We start from the raw sequence: 27,460 nt of genomic DNA on the forward strand, positions 1-27,460 counted from the left end.
TTGGACACGAGTGTCGGGCAAATCTGCCATTAACGGTTGTACACGTTTAGCATCGAACCGCACACAAACCGAACAGTTTGTAATAATACTATGTAACACCGATCGAAGCGATATGATCCAAAATCGACGTGAAATAAGCGCGGTAAGAACTCGCGGGCCTGCATGACAAGTCACCAGGTGCCAACGATGGCACAATAAATATGCGTAATGCGAACGCTTAGCCAACAAAATCGGATGCTTACAGTCATAAGTTAATAATGAATGCCGCAGGCGTCCGCCAACGCGAATAACACCGTCCGGATCGATAAAGGGCGCTAAACGAGCAAGCGGCTTGGACGAAACATGTTTACCTGTCGACAACTCGTGTAACAGCACGGCGAAATGTACGCGCTGGGACTCAGCCTCTAATATGCGAGCGGCGTTATCTAATTCCGACTTTTGCAAATATGCGGGCGCGATTTGGTCCGGTTGTCGACGTATTCGCCGAATACCGGCGGCAATAAACCGGCGCATATACGCCACTACTCGTAACATACGGTCATAACTAGAAAAACGATTAAACCATTCGACTTCAATTTCGTCAACACGGGCGGCACAGGACACTGGACGAAGTTCGGGCAGGTCACATAACGGTAGCGGCGGACGAGCATCGTCCCATTCCGATGGGTCGCAATACGCTAGTTGTGGGCCGTGCCAATACAAATTGTGCTGCGCTAAGGCAGCCGGCATGATGCCGCGCGACGCGCAGTCAGCGGGGTTATTGACCGAGTCAACATGCCGCCATCGACAGTCCGGCAGTAAAGTGCGAATTTGGTGCACTCGATTCGACACATAAATTTTAAATGCTTCGTGTGGGGCACCTAACCATGATAACACTATCGTGGAATCTGACCACGCATTTATGCCGACAATATTAAGTTGCGGGGCCAAAATGTCGCGAACGCGACTTAACCAACGAGCCAATAACAACGCGGCGTTTAATTCTAATCGGGGGATGGTTAATGATTTTATGGGCGCTAATTTAGTTTTCGTACCAATTAAAAATACGGACGCGTTAACATCGACGTCAGCCATACGCACATACACGACCGCCGCGTAGCCGAGTTTCGAGGCGTCACAAAATCCAATTAAATAGCACGGCGCGCCGTGACTTGAGTTCAAATAACGCGGAACCCGAATATTTAATAACGACGGTAGGTCAGAAACGAACGCGATCCATTCATCGTGAATATTGTTTGGTAAAGGATCATCCCAAGTCATGCCGAGATGCCAGGTACGCTGCATTATGGACTTAGCTAAAAATACCGCGGGAGCGAACACACCTAGCGGGTCGAATATGCGCGCTACTAAAGAAAGAATGCCACGTTTAGTGCATACGGGTGCTGAATCGAGACTTAACGCGCAACAAAAAAAGTCCCCCTCGGGATGCCATTGTAAGCCGAGCACCTTAGTACCGTAGCCGTCGACCGATTCGAACGGCATAGGCGCACACACGCGATCTGCGGGTGATACCGCGTCTAAAACGCGTGGCGTATTTGACGCCCACTTTTTCAGTTCTAATCCCGCTTTGTTCATAACAGAGATTAAATCGGACTGCAATTTTAACACGTTCGAAATTGTATCTGCCCCGTCGCAAATGTCGTCGACATAAGTTTGACGCGTCAACGCGTTACGCACAAGCTCGAAATTATTGCAATCATCGGATGCGATAGTTTGTAACACGCGTAGAGCGAGATAAGGCGCGCAATTAACGCCGTACGTCACTGTATTTAATTCATATTCTACAAGTTCGTCGTGTGGCGACGGTCGCCAAAAGATATGTTGGAATTGACGATATTCCGGTAAAATTAATATTTGTCTATACATTTTGCAGATGTCGGTCGTAAATACGTACTTGGGGACCCGAAATCTAGTCAAAATGTCGACTATGTCCTGTTGTAATTTAGGACCGGTAAACAAACAATTATTCAATGACGGCCCGCGACTACTTTGCGCGGAAGCGTCGAATACAACACGTATTTTATTTTCATCGATCTCCGGACGATACACCGCGTGGTGCGGAATAAAATAACGTCCCGGGGACGTCGCGACGGACATATGACCTAGCGAAATGTATTCCGACATGAATTGGACATATAATGATTGTAATTGAGGGCTTGTAGCCAATTTACGTTCGAGTGCGTCAAAACGTCGCACCGCGAGTTCACGGGACCCGACAAAAGTATCAGCTGACGGCGGCGCACGAAAGGGCAACGGTACCGAAAAACGGCCGCACGGCAAGCGTATAAACTGTTCACAAAATAATCTTTCACAGCGCCCCTCATCTGTGAACGTCTCGGGCGCAGCCTCTGGCTCCTCAACCTGCCAAAACCGTTCCATTAACCCTTCAATGGAAACAGTCATAGTGACCGGCACCGATTGGTATGGGTGAGCCTCTCGGTCGGACACTGGGCCAATTAAAATCCAACCAAAAACGGAACTAAACGCCGTAGGCAAAGCTTTGTCCACCGAGAATTTTCGACCGTCCATTATTGACGCGTATACGTCGCCGCCTAATAATACGTCAATAGGTGAAGTGATATCGAATGACGGGTCGGCGAGCGCGAGATTAGAATACCTCTCTTTTATGCTCGAGTGTAGCGTTGTTCGAGGCAAGTCACTCGTTATGGCGGGCAACACCCACGCATTTATGGCAAGCACAGGTTCGGACGCAAACCGCGGCTGTACGTTACACTCAACGCGACCTTGGACATTTACTACGGGGACTCCGGATAAACCGCTTATTGGGGCTGTCCAACGGGAGCGCTTAAGGCCTAACCGATCGGCACACGCACTCGTAACGGCGCTTATCTGCGACGCACAATCTATCAGTGCGCGCATTGTTTGCCACGACCCGGAACGATCGCGCATATGCACTAGCGCGGTACCTAAAATTATAGACGACGCCTGGTGTGGAGGGGGACGCGGCACGGACGCGCATAACGACGCCTCGGCAGCCGGTGGCTCGTCTCGATCATCGCGATCTCTACCGGACGATATATTTTGATGAAGAAGCGAGTGGTGTTTACGCGTGCAGTTCTGACAACTCGATTTAACATTACACTTGGGAGCCCAGTGCCCGTCACTAAAACAATTAAAGCATAATTTTTTATCGCGCGTCCATCGAGTGCGCTCGTCGAGACCCCAACTTTTAAACCGCGAACACGATGTTAATGCGTGTGTACCCGCACAACATGGACACGTACTATTTGACTTGGACGCGACTAAAGACGTCAAGCGAGGCTTCCCAGCGTAATCTCCCCCCTTTCGGTACTGACCTGTCGACTTTGACGGCGCATTATTAGTACTACTTTTGTGGGATTCGCCCACAACTTCGAGAATGGCCACTCGGGCCCGGAGAAATTCTAATAATTGTCCTATCGACGGGTAGTCGACTGTACTAGTCGCTTCAAATAATTTGCGGGTAGAAACAGGTAGACGTCGAAACGCTATAGAAAATAAAATAAAAGACCCAGAGTCTGGTATTCTTAGCGCGTCTAATAATGAGATGGATTCACTGAACGTGCCTACAAACGTGTTCAAGTCGTTAAGCGACTCTTGTGTCATGGCCGACGATTGCAGTAGCTTGTCGACAAGTGCCGTTGCGACCAAACGCGGTCGATTAAACTTATCGGATAAGGTGTTCATTACTAACTCGTAATTGTCCGCCGACACCGGTATGCCTCGGACAGCGTCGGCTGCGGCACCTTTTAGACAACCTATCAGATAGTACATCTTATCGATGTTCGATAAATTGGATCGCGAATTAACAAGCGCGGAAAATCTGTCGCGGAAGTTGGGCCACGATCGGTAATCACCATCGAACGTAGGTAGAGGTATATCAGGTAAGCGAGAGAGTGACTTAACCGGATCCTCGAGCGGTTTCTGAACACTTGATGACCCCTCTCGGAGATAAGACAAGTCGACGGCGTCGGCACCTTTCGGGATTAACCGCTGGGCGATATTTTTAGCCGCGTTAATTAGTTGGCGTACCTCCGCTAACAAGTCGGGTGAATAATCGTCGAGCTTATCGGCTGTCGCTAAAAGGTCTAATACGGAATCGTCATCCGTCCGAAATTGAAACCATAGCGAGTCTAAATCAGCCGCGTTTAACGCAAACTCTGAGGCTAAATCAGGCTCTGATGGTACGCGCAACGCCATAGCATGTATGGCTCGAATCTGCGCTATAATGGCAGTACGCTTTACTCTAGCACGCGCGATCAGGCGCGCCGTACGCTCAATGTCTTGCTCGTCATTCATTACGAGCGAAGTGTAATTTAATATAACTATAATATATAAATCAAATACAAATAAAAATAAACTATGTCGCCTATAGGCACCGTAGGAAACACTATGTGGATACCAACCCACCAAAACGATCCAAACACACCGCTACCGAACCCCCCACAAAGGTCGGAAAACCACGCTCTGCTACCAAAAATGTTGCGCCGTCAGCACTTACGTTGACAGCAGTTTACTGACGACTCGCGGGTGTGTGGGAGCAAAATGATGAAGGTCCGATTTAAGTGTGACAAAATATAATATATATAATAACTAATAATAAAAAAATGCAATGCCGAAGACGTCTCTTCAAACAATTGCCACAATAATAATATTGAACAAGGCGATCTCAAATAATTATATGGTACATAACTGGCACACACAGGTGCACAATATACAAATAAAATAGACAAAAACAAAATACAATAATATATCAACGATACCGCAGGTCACCGTTTATGAAGCTTCGGAATCCCACGACGATGTTCGCGATGGCCTCCAAATGACAGGTACTTGGTATAGACAGCTGGGCAGGTGTGAGATCACTGACCTCTCGCAAGATGCGTCACAACGACGCGACGTAAAAATTGACGAACGCCCACGGTCACGGCGAGCAATACCGGACGGCGGTGCAACAGGGACCACACGCGTGCGAGGAACACGACACGGTTTACGGGCGGCACAAAGAGCAAACACCCAAAAGGACTCAACCACGAGGTTTTGTGGTCAGGTCACATAAACACAACAAAAACCAACGGGGATGAGTCGGAACGGAACGGACGATCCGACCGCACGTGAAAGACAGCGACAGCCGCGCCACGGACAACCGGTGTTCAGCGAAGCCGGTCGTCAAAAGTTCGCGCAAGCGCACTTCGGCGTCGGCCCGTCAACGAGATGACGACAAGTGTCAAACGGTCACACTGTTCGTGATAAGCGCGAAAAGGCTCACGTTCGAACAAAGGGAGACGCACGAAACTTTTTGCATCTTTTTTTATGTCAATGTCGTGGTAAACATCGATTGTTACAGAATAGTTCGTCGTGCGGTTACCGGGAGCGCTTCTCGCAGTCTCAATATTTAACCCAGGAGTCGCCTATCTATTATATATACTAATCTATGCTAATGGCAGAGATAGCACACGCGACGCGACGAACGTGCGTGCATGACGGTGGACACGCAGCGACTGGAATATAATTTATAAATAATAAGTTTAAAAAATTAAGTTGAAATCAATAATAATATAGTGCAATCAAATAGTGCACAAATACCTAAACAAATTAATAAAATAAAAACAAATGTCAATTTATAATTATAATTAATTACTTTATTAATTTGTATACTTATCTCATGATTTTCCAAACAAATTTTTTTATTTGTACTAAAATAAGAAAATAAAGTGTCTTTATTATAATTCGCAGAAACAAAATACAGTACACGTACACCATACATTATATAGGTATATGTTTTTGTTGCCCGATATAGTCACATATATGCCGCCAACAATTATAGTGGCGATTAGTATATCAGAGGGCCGAGGGGTACAATAACCACGGCTAGAACATTTAAAAAGCAGACATACTTAAAAGTTAAAAGTTTATAACATATTTGAGAAATACAGAAAATGAGACAAATTAATTATCTATAAAAAAAAAGGTCTTGGGGGGATCTATCCCCCATATCCCCCCCCCCCGTAAATACGCCACTGTGCAACTAGGTGTGTAAATATAGCTAGTATAACTACATGAATTTAATTTTGCACCCACACTGAGCTAATTTTCTGTACCCGCCCCGGCCCATGGCTAAAAATATAGTCTTAACTAACCGATATCAATGGCTACAAATTAGTTATGAATTATTATAATTTCCGCGCCTAAGTCGTATAGAACATAGGTTAAAAATACAATGAATGTCAATATTTATATATCATTTAAAAATAAAGGTGAAATACATATTTCTTTTTTAATATCAGTATAATGTATAAATTTGATTTTATATTAAACATTATTTATGCAACGTATTTCAATATGTATTTAACTTAAAATTATAATATGTATTAAATTTTAGTATTATAATTTTCCTCAAACGTTTATATTTCATTACAGTTTAAACATTACAATCATAACATACCATTGATGTCCACCTAACTCTGCGTTTTGAATATTAATAAACATTCATACATAACTCATTGCATACATACTTATTTTTAAATATTGAAAATTAAATGAAAAGAAAATATGCATTTACGATATACATTTCACAAATGCTATGTGGGTGGTAGTATAATTGGTTCTGGAATATTCAATTTCTCGGCATATAGTAATTTACCAAATGGACACTCTTTAAAAACATTAGAATCTCTTTCACGGCCGTACGATCCTACATCAATTAAAATAAAATTCAAATTTGCATCCACTACAGCCATCAATACTATCGAAAAGAATTTTTTATAGTTGAAATACAATGATCCCGAGTTGTTAGGATTTTTACATCTTATATGTTTCCCATCTATTGCTCCAAGACAATTGGGAAAATTAGTTTTCAAATAAAAAATTCTCGAAATTTCCACCCATTCTTCAGTAGTTGGTACAGGCATTTCTATTAAATGTAAATTGGTCCAAATCGCTTGACATGTTTCTCTTACGATAACTCCGATTGTACTTCTTCCAACATGAAAATCGAATTTTAGAGCGGCAAAGTACGTACCAGTTGATAAATATCTTGAAAAGATTTAAAAACAATTACAAAATGTATTTTTATATTAATAATAAATATCTGGTTGAAGTAAGGCTTTTGGATCCGAGAAAAAATGAAATGAATTTATATATATGGACGGTGTTTGTGCTAAAGGGCTCATGTCAGAAAACACGATTTTACAGTAGACGTAAAAAACGTGTATTGGCCATTTAAAACAATAAATGAATGATTTTTTTTTTACAAATAGGTAATTTAAACATCTAAACTTTGAATAATTAAGTATTACATACCTTAAGTATTTGAATCATTATTATAATTGACTTATGCCCATGTGCACGAATATATTAATACCACTTTTACGACTTGTGCCCTTTTTCGCAATATACAGAAATGTAGAAAGTACCAATGTGCCATACAAAATAGTACCTATATAATAATTTGATTTATCCAGTGTTCTCGTAGTTTTAGAATTTTTAATTTTCTTTTTTTACTAAGCCTAAATGATTAATTAATTAACAAATAACTCATTTTTATTAATTATTTATTAATGATATTAAATTGGTAGGTATAATAAAAATGAGCAATATTTTTTCATAGCAAAAAATTAACCTAATTATGTTATTTTTCAGGTTTAATAGTTTAAAATAAGAATAAATAACAAACTTTGATAGTTTATACACAAATAAAATTATAAGCAAATAAGACTTCATAAGAAAAATAGTTTAAAATAAGAATAAATAACAAACTTTGATGGTTTATACACAAATAAAATTATAAGCAAATAAGACTTCATAAGAAAAAAAAATAGTAAAATATTACTTTTTGAACATTTAAAAATATAAATTATAATTGTTAATAATGATATTATAGTTTAAGAGCTGTCATCTTCAGAAGATACAATCGGATCTTGGATATCGGTTTTTGATTTTAAGTTTTTGTAAAAATCGTGATACACATCTGGTATTAAATTTAATAGAGAAAGAAGATCTTTTTTTTTCTCGTCAGATATTGCAAGTGTTGTACTATATTACTGGTGGCACGATGACCAGCTCAGTAGCATAGCTAATCACTTCGGTTTCGACACATACATATATTCTGATTCAACCAAACACGGATATGTATACGGGTCAGGATTTAGACCTCCTATAATGCTATACAATCTAAATACTGGAACACACTGGTGTCCCGGCACATTAATAAAAAACAATAGCAAATCAAATAAAATACCCCAAAAGATTATTTACACAAACAATTATATTTCCTTAGAATAGATAAAAAAACAGTATCAAATTAGAAACAAATATAAATAATAAAATAAAATATAATGAAGAAGTTCAAATAGTTAATACAATTATAAACGAAGATAGAGAAAAAATATATGATAAAGAAGGAACCCAAATTCAAATATCTAATAACTTAACGACCGATCAACATAATCAAACAATAAAATTACTAAAACGATGTATACATATATTTTCTACCGACACAATAAATATAAAACCAGCTAATGTAAAACCATGTCAAATAAAAATAAAACCAAATTCAAAAGAACCAAAATTTCACTCGCCACATAGGATTTCACCTTCACAAAGGCAAGAATTGAAAACACAACTAGATAAACTAATAACGGCCAATATAGTCAAACACACAAAATCTAACTTTGCTTCACCTGCATTTTTAGTTAAGAAGAAAGAAAAAAATAATTATAGGCTTGTCGTTTCTTATAAAGATCTCAATAACATAATAGAATCAGACCAATACCCGTTACCCAGAACAACAGATTTATTCCGAAGTTTAGAAGGTTCCAAATACTTTACGACTTTGGACCTGAATTCGGGTTTTTTTCAAATTCCTGTGAGGGAACAGGACCAATACATGTTAGCTTTCACCACAGTACATGGTCTGATGACTTTCACAAGACTACCATAAGGTTTCAAAAATTCAAGTGCAATATTCCAAAGAGAACTTAACAAAGCATTTTCTGAACACTTATACAAATCAGTCATTATATTTATAGACGACCTAGCAACTTTCGGAAGCAACTTTGAAATAGCTTTAGACAACTTAAAAAATGTTTTCGAAATAATAAGCCAATATGGATTTTCATTAAAAACAGCTAAATGTACAATATTTGCTGATAACATTGAACTTTTAGGACACCAAATATCAAGTGACGGCATCAAACCTTTACCTAGAAACACGATAGCAATAACTAACTTTGAAAGACCTAAAACTGCCAAACAAGTTCGAAGTTTTCTAGGGTTAGCAAGTTACTATCGTAGACTAGTAAAAAACTTTTCACACATAGTCAATCCATTATTTCAACTAACTAAACACGACAATAATAAATTCATAACTTGGAATGATGATCATGAAGACGCATTCAATAAATTAAAAACAATTTTGACATCTGAACCAGTAATTGCACATTTCTCCGATGACAAAGAAACATATCTAACTGTTGACGCTAGCATAATCGGTTTAGGAGCTGTACTAGAACAACCAGACGAAAACAACAAATTAAGACCAGTAGGTTACGCATCACGGAAAATATTAGACTCTGAAAAAACATACTCGTCCACAACTTTAGAGCTTCTGGGTCTAGTTTTTGGCATAACTTACTTTAGAGAGTTTTTATGGGGACGAAAGTTCACAGTATTCTCCGGTAATATAAGCTTACAATATTACAAAAATTTAAAAATACCATCTGCCAGAATAGCCAGACTTACATTAAAAATATTAAATTTTGATTTCATAATAAAACACAAAGCTGGTAAAGAAAACAAAGTCGCCGACTGTTTATCTAGAGAAAACATAATTAATATAATAGACGCTGTAATTTTTGAACACCACACACATTCTAATGAATCTGAATTTATACATCATATAAGCATTGAGAAACACACAGAAATAAACATTATTGAAAAACAAGAGAATGCCAGTTTTTGTATTGAAATAATAAAAGCAATAAATAATTTACCTACATCTAATAAATATAAAAGACTATCAAGGAGGTACATAATAACAAATCAAATATTATATTTAAAAAGACATATTCCCAAACAAAACATAGATAATGCTATAGTTATTCCAAAAAGTTTAGTGACAAATATAATCACAGCCTACCACAACCCCCTCTAGCAGGACATATGGGCATAACAAAAACAATAAAAGCTATTCAAATAAAATATTATTGGCCAACTTTAATAAACGATGTAACAAATTTTATCAAATCTTGTCATCAATGCCAAATTAATAAAAAATCACATGGCAAACCAGCAGGTTGTTTACAACCAATACCGCTACCCAAATGCAAGCCATTAGATAGAATAACCATTGATTTCCTAGGACCATTACCCTCTAGCAATAACAAAAAATATATACTTGTATTCACATGCCAAAGCACTAAATATGTCATAGCGAAAGCCACCAAATCATCTGATGCAAACACAGTAGTTAAATTTCTCATACAATATATTACACAATATGGTGTACCTAGATACATAACATCAGACAGAGGTCTACACTTTAAAAATAAAATAATGAATGACGCATGCACAAATTTTGGTATAAGACAAATATTTTCATCTAGTTACCCACCTCAATCTCAAGGATTCACAGAAAGAATTAATGGGGTGATATGTCAGGCCGTAAGACACTATATAAAAGACAATAACCAATCAAGGTGGTCTTTCTATTTACCATATATAATATTTAGCTATAACAATTCACCACAAATATCTACAAACTATAGCCCATATTATTTACTACACGGGTTCAATGCAAATATAGGCATAGATACACAAATAATTCCCGAAAACTTATCATATGACTTTAAAAAATCGCTTGAAGAAATAAAACACGTTAGAGAAAACATACCAGAGTACATAAAAAAAGCTCAAAATACACAAAAAATAAATCACGACAAATTACACAAATTTACCACATATGAACCAAATCAACTCGTATTAGTAAAATTTCCATTTCAAGAACCAAATACAACTTCCAAATTAGCTCCCAAATATATGGTCCATATAAAATAATATCAAAAGTCAATGATGTCAACTACATAATAGAACTTATATTAAATAACAAACTAACACAAGATGTTATTCACATTAGACGATTGAAACCATATTTCCAAAGAGACAACTTAGATTCAAGCGAAGAAAAGGAATCTATACACAGTGGTAATTAACATTAAATAATATACAATATGTCAAAAATAAAGCTACTAACATTTATTATAAATATAATACTGTACATAATACCACATACTAAAGGGTTTATAGCATACGATTGCTCAAGCACTAAAATGAATATAACATCATTCAACACATTAAACGTTGATTATTGCACACCCCCAATGCCGAATAAAATAGAAAAAATCCCTATAATAAAATTACTACAAATAACAGAATCAAAACAAATACAATTTCAAGCATGCTATATCGTCGCTGACTACTTAATAACGAAATGTGCAGGCTTCGATGATGCACAAATTGTAAAACATGGGTACTTCACAGAACTCATACAAGCAGGCGCAGCTCAATGCGCAGATGCACACTCTAAACGAGCATATACCTTTTATCAAGGCGTTACTGCTAATAATATAAAAATAAATCAAACTATGTACTTTTCCGATGTCATCAGAGGCAGAGTAAACCATGACGGTGACTGCACTGGAGAAACATTCAAAACAGATAAATATGAATGGGACAACGTATTAGTACAAGCAAAATATAAATTAGTATTATCGGAAGGAATGGCAATTGCTAATAGCAGAGATAACGTCATCATACTTCCCACAGGCACACGTCTAAGACTATCCGACTCATACGGCATCGATTCACACAAAGGCGAAATAATATGGAAATTTAATAAACAAACAAACTGTGACACCAATGATTATGACACATTATATGAAGGCCCAGCTACATTAATAACATCAAGAAAATCACTTAATTCAACCACGGAAACACAAACATTTCTAGTCGAATCAGATAAAATCACTTTTGCATTACAAAAACTAAATTTAGACTATGCATGTCATATACCAGTATTTCAAACGGAACACCCACGATTGTTCATTTTGGTTGACCAAGAAAACATACCATTTTTTCACACAAAACCAATTTCTATGTACAATACAGACCTTATGGCATATATAAATACAAAATTTGTCTATATACAAAACATTTTAAAAGCATCTATAACTTCAATGTACATCGATCTAGTAACCAAACAATGTAATCTAGAAAGACAAATACTTATGCACAAACTATCATTAGCATCGTACAGCTTATCAGAATTTGCATACTCAATGGGAGAAGGACCTGGTTACACCGCTCTAAAATCAGGAGAAATAGTATACCTATTAAAATGCAAACCTGTAGATGTTGAACTAGACAGAAGCCAAAATGCATGTTTCCAAGAACTACCAGTATTATATAACAAACAAAAATTATTCATGGCACCAAAAACCCACACTCTACAAAAATATGGAACGGAAATCGATTGTACAATAATACTACCAACAGGATACCTCATGGAAGGAGAATGGATAAGCATGTCACCCAACTACAATGAACTAGGTTCCGGGAAAATACCACAATTATTGAAACCACAAACAACCTGGACATGGTCATACAGAAGCCTGGAGCACTTAATGAATGCTGGATTATACTCCAGTGATATGATTAATGCGCTACAAAAACACTTGCTATTTCCCCAAGAAGTCGACGCAGCACAGAGCAACATAGCAAGACAAACAATGGGTTACAATACACTCGATCAAGGGCTAAAATTAAAACCATATATTGATGGAGAGCTCATAAGCCATTTAGTTGATGAAAAATTAAATAAAATGTGGGGTTGGTTTGTAGGATTCGGAAACTTCATATCCGGACTCTTAGGAATATTCACCGCATGGAAAATTTTAATGATATGTTTAAATACTACAATTAACATGTCAATATTATATCAAACATTTGGTTGCAGTTTTAAAGTACTAGCAGGTGTATTTGCAAGCATGACACATTATTTTATGCATAAATTACATTCAAAACAAAAATCATACACACAAGGTGAAGAACCAACCAATGAACGAAACACCTATTTATTAAATACAATTACAGAACAACCTACACCACGAATTATACCACAACCCACACCACAAATACGACAAGTATATCCATCCATTAACATTGAAACATCAAATAGAACATTATAAAAAAAAAACAAAATTAATTCTATTACTTAATAATAAATAAAATATATATATAAAAATTATTATAAAAATAAAATAATAAAATATCAACAATTATAAAATAATTATTATTACTAACATCAAATTATTTAGGTACTACAATATTTATAAAATAATTTAATTTATAAAGGGTTCTAAAACTAACATATTATGCAATATAATAATAATTAGTCATATACTTATATTAGAATATCAATATATTAAATAACCACTTATTACATTAATCTAACTTAATTCTATATATTTTATAACTATATATACAATCTGTACAAGTGAATATAATATAATGATTATAATGTAAAAAAAAAAACAAAAATATATAGGTATAAAAAATTCAAAAAATATTATACATAATATAACTGAACAATATTAACCCATAAATTACATTAACTAGAATTAAGATTACTAATAAAAAAAAAGTCGAAGAATAAGAAATAAGAGTCGACTATATTGTAATTCACAGAAATATATATGGCATAAAACAATTAATTATTCAATTTAAATATGTACATTAACTACTAACTAAATTTGATTTTCAAAATCCATCAACAAAAGTAACTTCTAAGTTCTATTCATTCTTCATTCAAAATCATTTCTCAAAGAAGAAAATGGCTACATCACATCAAGTAAAAATCATTAATCAAACTTCTATCAAATATTCATTACATCACAAACAATTTCAACACCAACCAACTTCACAAATCCAATCCAGAAAGAAACGGAAGCCACAACAATAACAAACAATACAAGAAAAAAAACAGTTAAAAATATAAACTGGGTATGTAAAAATTAAAATTAAGATTAAAAGGTATGTTCAAACTAAAAATGTTAATAAATTACTAAAAAAAAAAAAAAAAAATCACTATTAATTGTACATTAAACTATACCTTTTAACATACTATTCACATGACAAAAAAAAAACAATGTACTTTACTAAACCCATTTTCAATTATATACAAATTCTATATCACAAACACAATCATGTACAATTACACTTATTTTAACATTTATAGCACCCTAATATTGTAATACAAATTATTAACCAACCATTTTTAAATTAAATACAAATTATTTACTACAAACATAATTATGCACCATTTCACTCATCTTATTATTATATAACTTCATTCATTTATAAAAACCATACTGTATCACAAAATTCTATTCAATTTTTATTTATGTAACACCGAGTGCACCGTGAGGGCACGGTGCAAATTGAAATCCCGTGCAATTTGTAGTATATAAATATTACAGTTATAATAATCCAATAAATATATAAGGCAGATTTCCAATTATAGGATTACTTAGATAATGTGGAACCGAACGCAATAAACGAATTAAAATAAATACCACGATAATCAAATTATACAAAGATACTGAAACTAACACTACGACAATTAAATTTAAAATAAAAATATCAATCACATAATTACGGACAGACCAAATTATCTATATCAAAAACGCCGCAAGAATACGTTCAAAAGATCATTGAAGAACGCTCATAAAAACCACAACGCCCTCACAGCATCCGCGCAGTGTAAAAATCTCACCAACACAACACACAAGCTTCAAGCAGAAACACCGCCAAAGGGAACACGACAAAATATCGAGAACACGCGAGAACAGCACAAGATTCAATTCCACGTACGGAGACCTATTTATTATTAATTTCGTAACGTTGCGTTGGTCCCTCGTTTTCTAAGTATAAACCTAAATTGGTATATTGGCCTTATTGTCTAAAAACTTAAAAACGTTCATATTATTATTTATACTGTCTGACATCCAATAAAATATTAACATATTGTCCTACAATCCTAAATCCTAATTTTAATATCTATCCAACTCTTTCTAAACATTTTACAACACCAAAAATAATATACCAATATAGGTTATACTCGAGTTCAAACGACTCAACATCTATTTTAAAAAAGGTAAATCGAATCGTATATTATAATAGTGCTCATCGAATCACAACACCGAGACAACACATACACATCCGTCGACGAAAAGGTAAGTGGAAATTCAACATATACATATAAAACTAAATACGTAGCTTCACGCCGACCCAATAATACATATATAGTATCAGAATAAAATAATGCAGATAAGGTATTTAATTTCAATCATTTAACAATCAACCACATTTAATTCAAATCATACTCAAACATATTTCCCATTTAATCTTTATTACTTATTATCATTTCATTACTTATTTTACCAATCTAACCATATATACAGGGTGATTTTTTAAGCATGCTCGCCCCATTTTTATGCTTAAATTATGCATATATTCAAATTTTGATTTTTGGAATATTTAAGTGTAGTTAAAGGCGATATTTTTGAGTACTTAGATTTTTCACAACTTTTAAGGAGTATCCTGTAGCGATACCAACTTTGGTTTTTCAAATGACAACCTATATGTTTTAAAGCAAAATGTGATTCAGATAATTTTTCTGAAAATTTTGACATATTGCAATCAAAATTCGAACGAAAACTTCCAGAGTTATTCTACTTGAAATACTAAGGAATAAGGATAAAAGTCTAATACTTAAATGCCTACGTTGTAAATGGATACGATAATTATAATTCGGTATACAATATAAAAATAAAATATTTGTTAATAATCACTACTTATTACTAAATGGCCAAATATTGCATCTGACAATTTTCAAAAGAAAAGAAAATATGAATAAAATAATATCCTTTTTATTTTATCCATGTTACCTATACCTTATAGGCAACGTTAATATTTGTATAGCATAGGTATATCTACTTATAATAAAATACCGAACAATAGTGTACAATAGCACAAATGCGAAATATGTACGTGTATCCATTTACAACGTAGGCATTTAAGTATTAGACTTTTATCCTTATTCCTTAGTATTTCAAGTAGAATAACTCTGGAAGTTTTCGTTCGAATTTTGATTGCAATATGTCAAAATTTTCAGAAAAATTATCTGAATCACATTTTGCTTTAAAACATATAGGTTGTCATTTGAAAAACCAAAGTTGGTATCGCTACAGGATACTCCTTAAAAGTTGTGAAAAATCTAAGTACTCAAAAATATCGCCTTTAACTACACTTAAATATTCCAAAAATCAAAATTTGAATATATGCATAATTTAAGCATAAAAATGGGGCGAGCATGCTTAAAAAATCACCCTGTATATATACAGGGTGATTCTTTTATCAAACAACACTCATTATTTAAAAAAGTATTGACTTTTTTCAATTTTTTTTTTTTTCAAAATTGTAGATTTACACTCTTCTTGAATTGTTTATTATTTTTATATTTTTCACCCTTATATTTATTATATACACCACCATCAACTTTTGATTTTCAAATGGTAACCTATACTTCAAATTTCATAATTTAATAAAGCTATTTTTTTAATTAATTATTACGTTAAAATTTTGAATTTAGCGCTAGTAGTTTATGAGTTATAGGTATTTAAAGTTTAGATTGGCAGAGTGGAGTGGTACGGGGTTACCCCGCAAAATGTTTGTCCACTACTCCGCTTGTCTAAACTTTAAATACTTATAACTCATAAACTACTAGTCCTAAATTCGATTTTTATGTATCAAAATTTTTAGAAAAATATTCTGCTTTGGAATATGAAATTAAAAAACTATGTTGCCATTCAAAAAAGTAAAAAACTTAAAAAATGATAAGGATAAAAAATATTTAAAAATATAATTTTTTAATAAAAGCGTTGGTTTTTTAACAACTTGAAACTATGTAAAACAATATTTTGAAAAAAGTCAATACTTTTATAAATAATGAGTGTTGTTTGATAAACGAATCACCCTGTATATATACCACCTTCTCCTTACCACCCCTCTCTCTCCCCTTCTAAATTCTTTTCTTTTTAAATTATTTTATTCTACTACAGTACTAAAATAATGTAATTACTGTATAATATAGGTTAAAGTAGGTAGTTATTGGCACTGGTGTAGTTATTGGCATAGTGAATTTGTTTTGCTGATAAATAAGTGTTTTCATCTTTTAAATTATTAATTTTTTTTTTATCAATTGGTTAAACTGATTAATTTTCGCTCCAAAAATTATCAACATTCTATGATTGCTGATTAATATTGAAAACACAAAGACAAAACTACGCCTCAGCTCGCCGTGGAAACAAGTAAGAAATTAATTATTTTCGTAATATATTTTGGTATGAATTTAAGCTTTTATTCCATTGTACGATATAATAGCGTTAAATGTTAGTGATATTATTTAATGAATTTTAAGAATATTTAGAATGCAATCAACAAATTTATTTAATCAATTTTAATTTTTAAATTTGTTTTAAAGAAGTTGACAATAACTAGTATGCTTTTTTCATGATTTTCAGTTATTGTCATGGCCTGCCAATAACTGAATCAACATTAAAAATACATAATTACATTATTGGCATTAAGATTTATCAGAATTGTCTATATAACCAAATTAATATTTTAATTAGACTATAGGTAGATACCTAATTTATTACTATTTTAATCAAATAATGCAGTTATTAATTTACAATGTAAACTGCTTTACAGAGATGCCAAAAAAATCAAATTCATTTTCTGATTTAAATCTGATAGAAGCCATAAAGGCAGTAGACAATGGAATTTCTAAAAAAGCTGCTGCCAAACAATTTGGAGTTGCTAGGTCAACTCTACAATTTAGAATAAAACATAGGGATAAAGAAACATTTTCATGTGGACCTTCAAGTGTTTTGAGTGTTGAAGAAGAGAAATCACTTGTTAAATGGCTTCTAGATTGTTCTAAAAAAGGATTTCCTAGGCGACGTGAGGATCTACAACAGAGTGTTAAATTGTTTTTGGATGACCAGGGAAGATCTAGTCCGTTTACTAATAATTTGCCTGGTAACTAATTATAAAGTATATTTTAATTAGTAGGTAATTATTATACCTATATTATAAGTAAAGTGTGGGATATTTCATGTCAAATAATTTGAACAAATATAAATATTATGTAGGTACACTAAAAAAGTAAATTTGTTTCTATAAAAATAATTTTGTTTAATAAACAAATATAAAAATGGAAGGATTTATTAATTTAAGTAATTCAAATTTTATACTTACATGTATAAGCCTTTAATAGGTACTACCTAAGATTACTTATCTTCTTTATATTTTTATGTATCAATGAATATTATTTTTATAATTTTGAAAAATAAAGTATTTAGTATACCTATTGAATACCTAGGTACTGTATGTCATGTATTTGACACCACTAGCTTAAATTAATTTTTATAATTTATTTATTTTAGGAATTACTTGGTATAAAGCATTTTTAAAAAGAAATCCTATAATTTCACAAAGAACCAGTGAGCATGTGACTTCTGCTAGTGGAAATGTGAGCGAAGAAAATATAAAAAAATGGTTTAATGACATTCATGCATATTTATCTGATGAAAAATTGGTAGATATTTTAAATGACCCAGAAAGAATTTTCAATGGTGACGAAACTGGTTTTTCACTCTGTCCTAAAACCAAATCTGTCTTAGGCCTAAGAGGGGCTAAAGATATTTATGAAATCGCTAAAGGGAATGAAAAAGAAAATATTACTGCCATGTTTACATTTAATGCAGCTGGTCAGATGTGTAATCCAATGATCATTTATAAATATCAAAGAATACCTTCTACCAAGAACCTAACTACCTGTTTGGTGCTTAAATTTGTTTTATTAACTAGGTATACTTTTGTTGTTTTTATTTATAATAAAAATTATGTTAAATAATAATAGTGATTTATATTTTTTTAATTGTTACAAAAATTGTTGCACACTTTGCATAGGACCTACTACTTAATCATTATAAATGTGAAATTATTTTCGTAAATTTTATTACCTGTCTAGAGGTAATACACTAACACTAACTGGAATCATTAAAAAAAATAGTTGTAGACAGTTTAGTATTGTAATCACTATACAATATATACCTAATATGGGGTAGGTAATAATTCTGGCTTACTATAAAATACCTATTTGGTATGTGATTCAATTTATAACCACCACTGCATAGGTAGTATCTAAGTATTATGAGGATCTGTGATATATTTTTAAGATAATTATACATTATTGTTCAAAGAACATAATTTAATGGTAAGTACAATAATTTATCAATACCTATATACCTGTAGATATTTTTTCTTAACAAAAAAATAGTAAATAACTAAGTTTCTAATAGTCTCTAAAGAATTAAAACATAATTTGTCATATAATTTTAGTGGGTGCCAATAACTAAATGTTTTGATATTTTTGTAAAGAACTATAAATATAAAAAAACCTATTACTTCTAAACCAATTTTGATAATAAACTTAGAAAGATAAAAACATTTTAAATAAAGTCCAAGAGAATTCAGTAATTTTAACCATGGTTAAACACAAGATATAGGTTAGGTAAAGAGCGAAATTTCCTTAAGGTGCCAATAACTGCCTACTTTACCCTATATATTTTTTATTGTTATGCTTTTATTTTTTGAGGTAGGTACTTATTTGATTGTATTATGGGATATTACTATATTTTGAGTTTCATTTAACTCATAAGCTAATTTTATTTATTTTAATGTACTATTCTAGTCAAAGAAATGAAAACCAAATGGAGACATATACGGGACAATTATTCAAAGTTTATCAACCAGGCAAAAAGTGGTGATAGTGCTACAAAAAAAAAATATGTCTATGCTGAATCACTTTCATTTTTGCAACATGTAATTAAAAAAAGAAGGTAAAAATAAAATGTTTAATATTCATAACTTTTATACTTAATTTCCTTATTTTAACTTTTTAACAATATTTATGATTCAATGGCATATTATTTAATAATTTGTTATAAACAAATTTAGAATTTAGTGACATCGCTATAGTTACCTTAGTTATACCTACCACTGATTTTATAATGTACAATTTTAATAACAATTTTAATTTAACATATTCCTTAATTCTACTTATTAATTATTAGTTATTAAAAATTAAAAAAAAAAATTATTATTAATATAAATTATCATAAAATGTAATCTTTATATATGATTAGAGAATAAAATGTAATTGTAATGCAATCTTATATTGTAGAACAACTGGAAATTTCAATGAATTTGGGCAAGATAACAATGAAGAAGAAACTGAAGAAGAAGAGATTAACATCACTGTGGGTTCAGATGAATTTGAAAGAAATGATAACTCACTTGCTTCAACATTTCAAAAAAATAAAACTGTAACTTCAACCACAGAACTCAGGAGGCAAAAATTTAAGAAAAATAATGTAACACCGTTTCAGCAAGAATTATTAAGTGCTCTAAATAATCCTGAGGAAGAAAATAACTCTGATCCTGATAGGGCATTTTTAGTGTCTTTATTACCAGATTATAAAAGGTTAACATACCAACAAAAAACTGATTTTTGTATAATGACCTTACAATATTTTAGAAAAATTTCATTAGAACCTAACCAATCTCAATCATTATATGATTCACACCACAATATAACTTATCCAAGTATCTCACAAGCACATAATACCTCACACCTAACCTTGCCTATCCTGTCTACATCAGATTCAACATTAAAAGTACCACCTCAACATGCTCAACATTCTATGGCATTCCCTCCATTTCATTCTTCAGGATCATATATATCTGCAGACCAAGACAATGCCAATACAATTTCTGACTATTACAAAAATTATTAATAATATTATCTTAAGTTTTTTTTTTTTATTTTGCATACTAAAGTGATTGTTTTATTTTTTTTGAATTTAATTTGATATACTTTTATTTTAAACTATACAAGAAGAATACATGGTACTGTATTAAGAATTTTCTTAAGTTATTTTTATTTTTATTTCGCATACCAAAGTGATTGTTTTCTTTTTTATTAAATTTAATTTGAAGTACTACATTACATTTGTTTTAATACTGAAGTAATTGATTTTGCTACATACAAATAGTACCTAAAAAGTATATTATTATCATAGTTGATTGAAATTAAATTTACAACTTAGTTTAAAGTTTGTAGGTAAGTTTCATTTGATACTTAAAAATAAATAGGTACCTAATATAAATATTGAAAATAGTTAACAGTTTAAATAGTTTAATACCATGCATTAACTTTAAAATTCTAGTTGCCAGCTCAGGCGGATATATGACCACATCCATTTTGGGAAGGGGGGGGGGGAGTTTACATTTTTTACATATCATGTATGTTGTAAGTGTAGTAGACCGACTAAAATATTTTGAAAGGTTTGATTACGTTCTGTGGGGGCATAAGTCCCACTCCAATATCCACCTATGGTTATCAGACTATATTATGGTACCTACATCAACACTTCAACAGAATCAGTTTATTTTTTATTTTTTTTATTATTCGAAAACTTCGGTGTTTTTGGTTATGAACCCAATACAATTTTAATATTCTTTTAATATCAATTTTCCATATTTTCTAGGGTCCTGGGAAAAAACTTGTTTTTTCCGTAATTTTCACGAATTATTCGGCATTTTTTCCCTACCCGCTTAAATTTTATTTTTACTTATTTACCAAATTTGTGACAATTTAAAACATATTATCATATTAATTTGCGATACTATGTGTTAATGTATGATATTATTTCATATTTTTATTTCAATTTTGACTCATGAAACGCCAACGCATGTTTAAATTTTAACTAACTTACCTCAAAGTAATTGTAAGCCGTTCTTCAGCACAAATTGGATTACGAAATACAGTGGTGGTTTTAGTTATATGTGGACGTAGAATTTCTAATAACTCATCAAAACTAGAAATTGACATGCGATAGTATTCGAAAAAATTTTGTGGATATCGCCTTATGTTTTCAAAAAAATATTTGAAATGTCCCGTTTTTTCTCGTTCCACATTGAGAGGGTGAACCCAGTACCTCCTTTTTGATTTAATTGTATCCAATAAACCAAGTGCTTCAGCTACTGCAATGACTTTTACTTTTTTACGATTCATTCTAACAAGGTAATAACTTATAAATTAATTAATAACAATTTACCGAAATGAACAAATTATAATAATGTACTTACTTGTGTAGAATAATCAAATTTTTAAATTGAACACTGAATACTATAGAAATGCGCACTTAATAAATAAATCGCACACAGTTATTTCTTAATAAAATATTTTATACTAAATTAAAATTACTAAAGTATCACATTCAGAACGATGTTAGAGAAGTTACTTTTGTAGGTACTTTCGATGCGACGTCTATCGTGTTATTGAAATAATTTGACCGACCTACGAAGCAAACAGAAGGAACGTTTTCAAAATGAAAAACGCATAGATGTGGCATAGACGCGTCATCCTGTCGAAAAGCGTCCGGCCAAACCGGATGATAAAGTAAGTTAAAATTTATAGATAGATACTAAGAATGTGTTGCAATTATGTATGAATTAACCTGTGTTATTGTTGTCGTCAGGTACACTGATACAAAGTTATGATAAAACTATAATATAATATTATAATTTACTGTTTAATGAAATTAAAAATATAAGAAAACATTGTATTTAAAATAGATGTTAATGTATAAAATCATTAAACTATTTACGGATGAGGAACAATCCATGGTTCTGAATTTGGTCCAATCTCAACGTTCATCTATTGTAAGTTTTTTGTAATCTTGTAAATTGTATAGGCACAAGATAAAAAAACAATGTAAGTTCATATATCTAATTTTTTTTTATTATTATTATTAACATAGCTTAGTGGCCATTTATTTGAAAAGGATGAAGCATGGTCAAATGTTCTTGAAACATTTAATTTGCACCAAACATCAGGTGTCAGAACAGTAGATGAAATCAAATATTTATTTGAATATTTAAGTAAAACTGCTAAAAGTGAAAATAAAAATGATAAAGTAAGTCCCATTATTACTTAATTTATCCTATCTCCCTTAAAATAACAATGGTTAGATAGACACTCAGTAAAAGTTTTGATTTTAAATATTTTAAATTAAATGTGTTCTAGCATGATTTTCAATTACGTGACATTAATTATAAATTTAATATTTCTGACAACCCAAATTACTGTTATGCAAACTCTATGTTTCTATGTAGTAGAAGTGACTGACTAAGATTTAATGTGTATTAAAATTATGTTATTATTTGTATTACAGGTTGAAAGATTTAAAACTGGCGGAGGACAATATAAACAAAGTATGAACCAATTAAGTGAGCAAGTAATTGAAGACCACGGAGCAACAACAAGACATCTCCATTTTTTGGCACAATTTTTTTTTCAGCTTTTATTATTACAAAAAAAATTTTACGTCGTTTGGTGCAACAATCAGACAAATCCGATCATTAAATACAGAGTTATAATACTTATGGAGATGTCTGGTTTTTATTACGGTGCAACAACCAGACAGGGATGGATGCAGTTAGACCCCTGTGATAAGAGTTGGACCCCTTGATAAGAAATTATAGCTGATAATCTTATAGCGTTTTCCACCTATCCACACTGTCGCACCAAGGTGGCACTGGTACAGTTCACTGATAATCGTTCTGGTGCAGCCTGGTGCAAGTGCAGATGAAACATACAATTTGTTTATCATTTAATTTCTCTTAAAATAGAATTTATATCAATGGCTATTATTATTATTCTACAGATAATACAAATAAATGAAATAATAATTCATTACAAATTTAAAAAAAAAAAACTATTACAAATTTTAATTTATTTTCACAAATTGTAAAACGAATTTATATATTATGTCTGAATATAATTTAAAAATAACGATCGGTAATAAACCGTTTTTTTTTTTGTGGTTGATGAATCGGCAATAAATTATTTTCAGCAAACTGGTAAGTATTTTATACTCATAAATTATTAGTCCGGCATAGGCGCAACTATATACTTTAGCATTCCCCAATCTCCAATTCAACACCCCCTGGTCACTGTTATAAAACAATAAAAATAATGTGACAAAAGAGTGATTTCTTTATTTTATGTAAGATTTTTTTTTGTATTTGACGTGTTAATAAAAAATAAAACCTACCTATATGTGGTTAGTGAGTATGTACTAGGTAGTGACTAGTGAGACAAGTACTTATACAATATAATCTTAGCATCCTCTAAAATGTAGCTTTAGTTACATATAATAACAAAAAATTAAAGTTCAAGACAATGTTGACTGTTAAGTGAAATGTAGATGTTTGAAACTTTAAAATACTACATTGTGGACAATTCACGATTTATTTATCCATAGTAAATATTTTTATTTATAGTAACAACTATAAATTTACTATTAATTCAAATTCTTTAAAGAATTTAATTTAATTTTCTTTTATAGGTCCAAAAGGTTATCAATAACTCTGTTATTGTCTATTACTACGTTTTGTTAAGAACCACTGAATATTGTATTAATATTATATTATATATATTCTTGTATTAATTGTATGTATAGCTGTAAAATATATTAAACTGATGTGTGTGTGATTTCCTCATGCGACTGGTCTAAGGAATCCGCTGAATGAGCCTTTTTGAACCGGACGACCAGCTCGTATGAAGAACAACGGGGACACATAGTCAGTCTTTGAGTAACACATTACCAATACAGACCATTGCAGAGCGTTCATTTAATTAAAACATCATTTCAGTTAAATAAAGAGTATAATATTAGCCAAAGTAATTTCGTCTCGTTGTTTTTTATTTGTCTTGGAGTCGCTAAGTGCGCGTCCATAACATTTTTGGTGGCAGCGGTGGGATACGGCTATTAGTCAGTATCCGTTACCACGAGCAAAAGAAATTACGCTAAATTTTTTTTTATTCTCTTATAATTGTGTGATTGTTTTAACCGTCATCAATTTCAAAACATTCAAGACTCGTCAGAACATTTTCAAACTCCAGACCATCTACAGAATATTTCAAGTAATACAAGTTAATATTATATATAACGTAACGTGTCGTAGTGAACGGATAGGCATAGCGTGAGAAAGGGTAACGTCAACAATTTAATACAATACCCCGTACTCGCCGAGCGTATAATATTCGTTATTACGTAGCAGCCGCGCGTATAATATTCATTATTACGTAGCCGCCGCGCGCCGCCCGAATCGTCATCAGAATATACGATAAACAGCCGCCGTGCGTTAAAACAACTGGTTGTGTGTGGAGGTATCGCTCTCTAGTGGTGCAATCGAGCGAAACTACGAATTGAGCGCCACACAGTGACCAACGGACTATTTATGCCGCCGTAACGAAAATTAGGTCGTGACCGTGAAATTGCCGCCGCGAAGCAACTAGGTCGTGACCGTGAAATCGACACCGCCGCCGACGACGTCGCCTATGGAGGGTACGCGCCGTCGCGGATGTAAACAAAAAAAAAAATAAATACGTATTATCGTCGTACACACTAATACACAAACATCGCGTATATCACATGTATTACCGTTATCACCGGTAGTCACGTAAAATAAACTAAAAGAAGCGAAACCCAATATTAATTATTGGTCCCTGCGCCAGCTGTTTCGGGGCGTAGAACTTCGTATCAGAAAATTGCAGTCGAAGAGGATAGTCGTCGTTGAGAACGGAGTACGTGATCAATCAATCCACAAATTCCCGGAACATTTCAGCATCAAAGGCGGACTATTCAAAACTGGACAGAATGACAGTAAATACACACCGATCCTCGTGAGTTAAAACTATTTTATATAATATTATTATATTTTTATTATCATTTTTTTTTACTCTTTTCTTTTGTGCTTCTGCCTGTGAGTAGTGATTGCCTATTTGTAACTGCCATTCTATTGCTTATTAGCCAAAAAAAAAAGGGGGGTTAATGAATAACTCCGAGAACGGAAATAATTCATTAAATGAATGTAACGAATTAAATACAGCTTTTACTCAACAACCTATCCCAACTTCTCGAACTAGTTTGCCCGTTAGGTTTTCAAATCCCGAAAACCCGATTTCTGAGAGAGAGGTAGCTGATATTACGGTAGATAATTTATTAATTAAGGAAACAGACCTATCGAAAGCCACAGATAATTTATTGACTAACATATCTCATGAACTACAAGAGGTAGACAAGAGCATAAGTTACGTTATCACAAAAACAACTAATCTAACTACAGAAAATACAGAACATACAGAAAATACAAAAGACACAGAAAATTCGATACGAACAGAGATTTTAGGACAACCCAAGGACTACAAAAATTCAAGAAAATCCGAACAGCAAAAATTAGAAGAAAGTTACTCAGAGATTCGCATTGATTGGACCATAGATCAAATTAGATACGACAAATTGAACATGGCAAATGACACAGAACCTCAACGACAAGATTCCGTATCAAATGAAAATGTCGGAACTTTGACTGTCACAGAAGAGCAGTTAACACAAATTATTAATCAAAAAGTGCAAGATGCACTCAGGTTACGAAATTGTCCCTCAGACAGCAGAGGCGATGTCCAGCAATCAAACTGGCCTACAAGACGCGATCAGGCTATTGCCAAAATCACTTGATGGTGAGAATACCGAGCAAGTAGAAGTATTTCTAGAAAAATGTGATTTTGCTGTATCTTGTACGGTACATACAGCCATTCCACGGTTGGTACAAGCAATTCAAACCAGATTAACTGGCAAGGCTCGACAGGTAGTAAAATACCAGAACTTTGAATCTTGGGAAGAACTAAGGGATCTTCTGAAATCAAATTTAGAACCCCAAAGAACCACCCAACACTTGTATCAGTCTTTATATGCCACAAAGCAGAAAACGGGAATGGATATATTAACTTATTCTAAGGAAGTGGAGGCCCTTCAAAATACGATTATTGAACAAGAAACATTAGGCTGTTCAATCGAGGTAGCTCAAGCTCTCGAGAGGACAATAAAAAGACAAGCATTACAAGTATTTATTGAAGGCCTAGGAGATTTGAAAAACTATATAAAAGCCCGACACCCAGATTCTCTTTTCAACGCCATACAAGCAGCTAGGGAAGAGGAGATAGTAAGAAAATCATCAGAGGAATCCAAAAAACTATATAAACCAGCAGCGACTTCAAAAAACCAACCAGGAGTATGCAATGTTTGTAAAAAGCCTGGGCACTGGGCAAGAGATTGTCGATATGCCAAGACGGAAAATAAGAAGGCCAAATCGACTACCACCTCCACATCAGTCGCTACAGTTAGTACGGTCACTTGCCAATATT

General features: G+C 33.0%; 1 protein-coding gene across 1 annotated transcript in view; it reads left to right on the forward strand.

Moving 5' to 3' along the window:
- The window catches only part of LOC149060453 (uncharacterized), a 65,661-nt gene extending 44,680 nt beyond the window's left edge, over window positions 1-20,981 (forward strand). The window contains exons 2-3 of the mRNA XM_089216078.1: window positions 19,877-20,024; window positions 20,369-20,981. Coding sequence (XP_089072204.1) covers window positions 19,877-20,024; window positions 20,369-20,981 — 761 coding nt within the window. The remainder of the gene's footprint in view (window positions 1-19,876; window positions 20,025-20,368) is intronic.
- The last annotated feature ends 6,479 nt before the right edge of the window (window positions 20,982-27,460 follow it).

The sequence above is a fragment of the Diuraphis noxia genome, unplaced genomic scaffold, assembly GCF_037042655.1.
Source record: "Diuraphis noxia isolate RWA-SAM2 unplaced genomic scaffold, SU_Dnox_SAM2 contig0001, whole genome shotgun sequence".
In the NCBI taxonomy this organism is placed as follows: Eukaryota; Metazoa; Arthropoda; class Insecta; order Hemiptera; family Aphididae; genus Diuraphis; species Diuraphis noxia.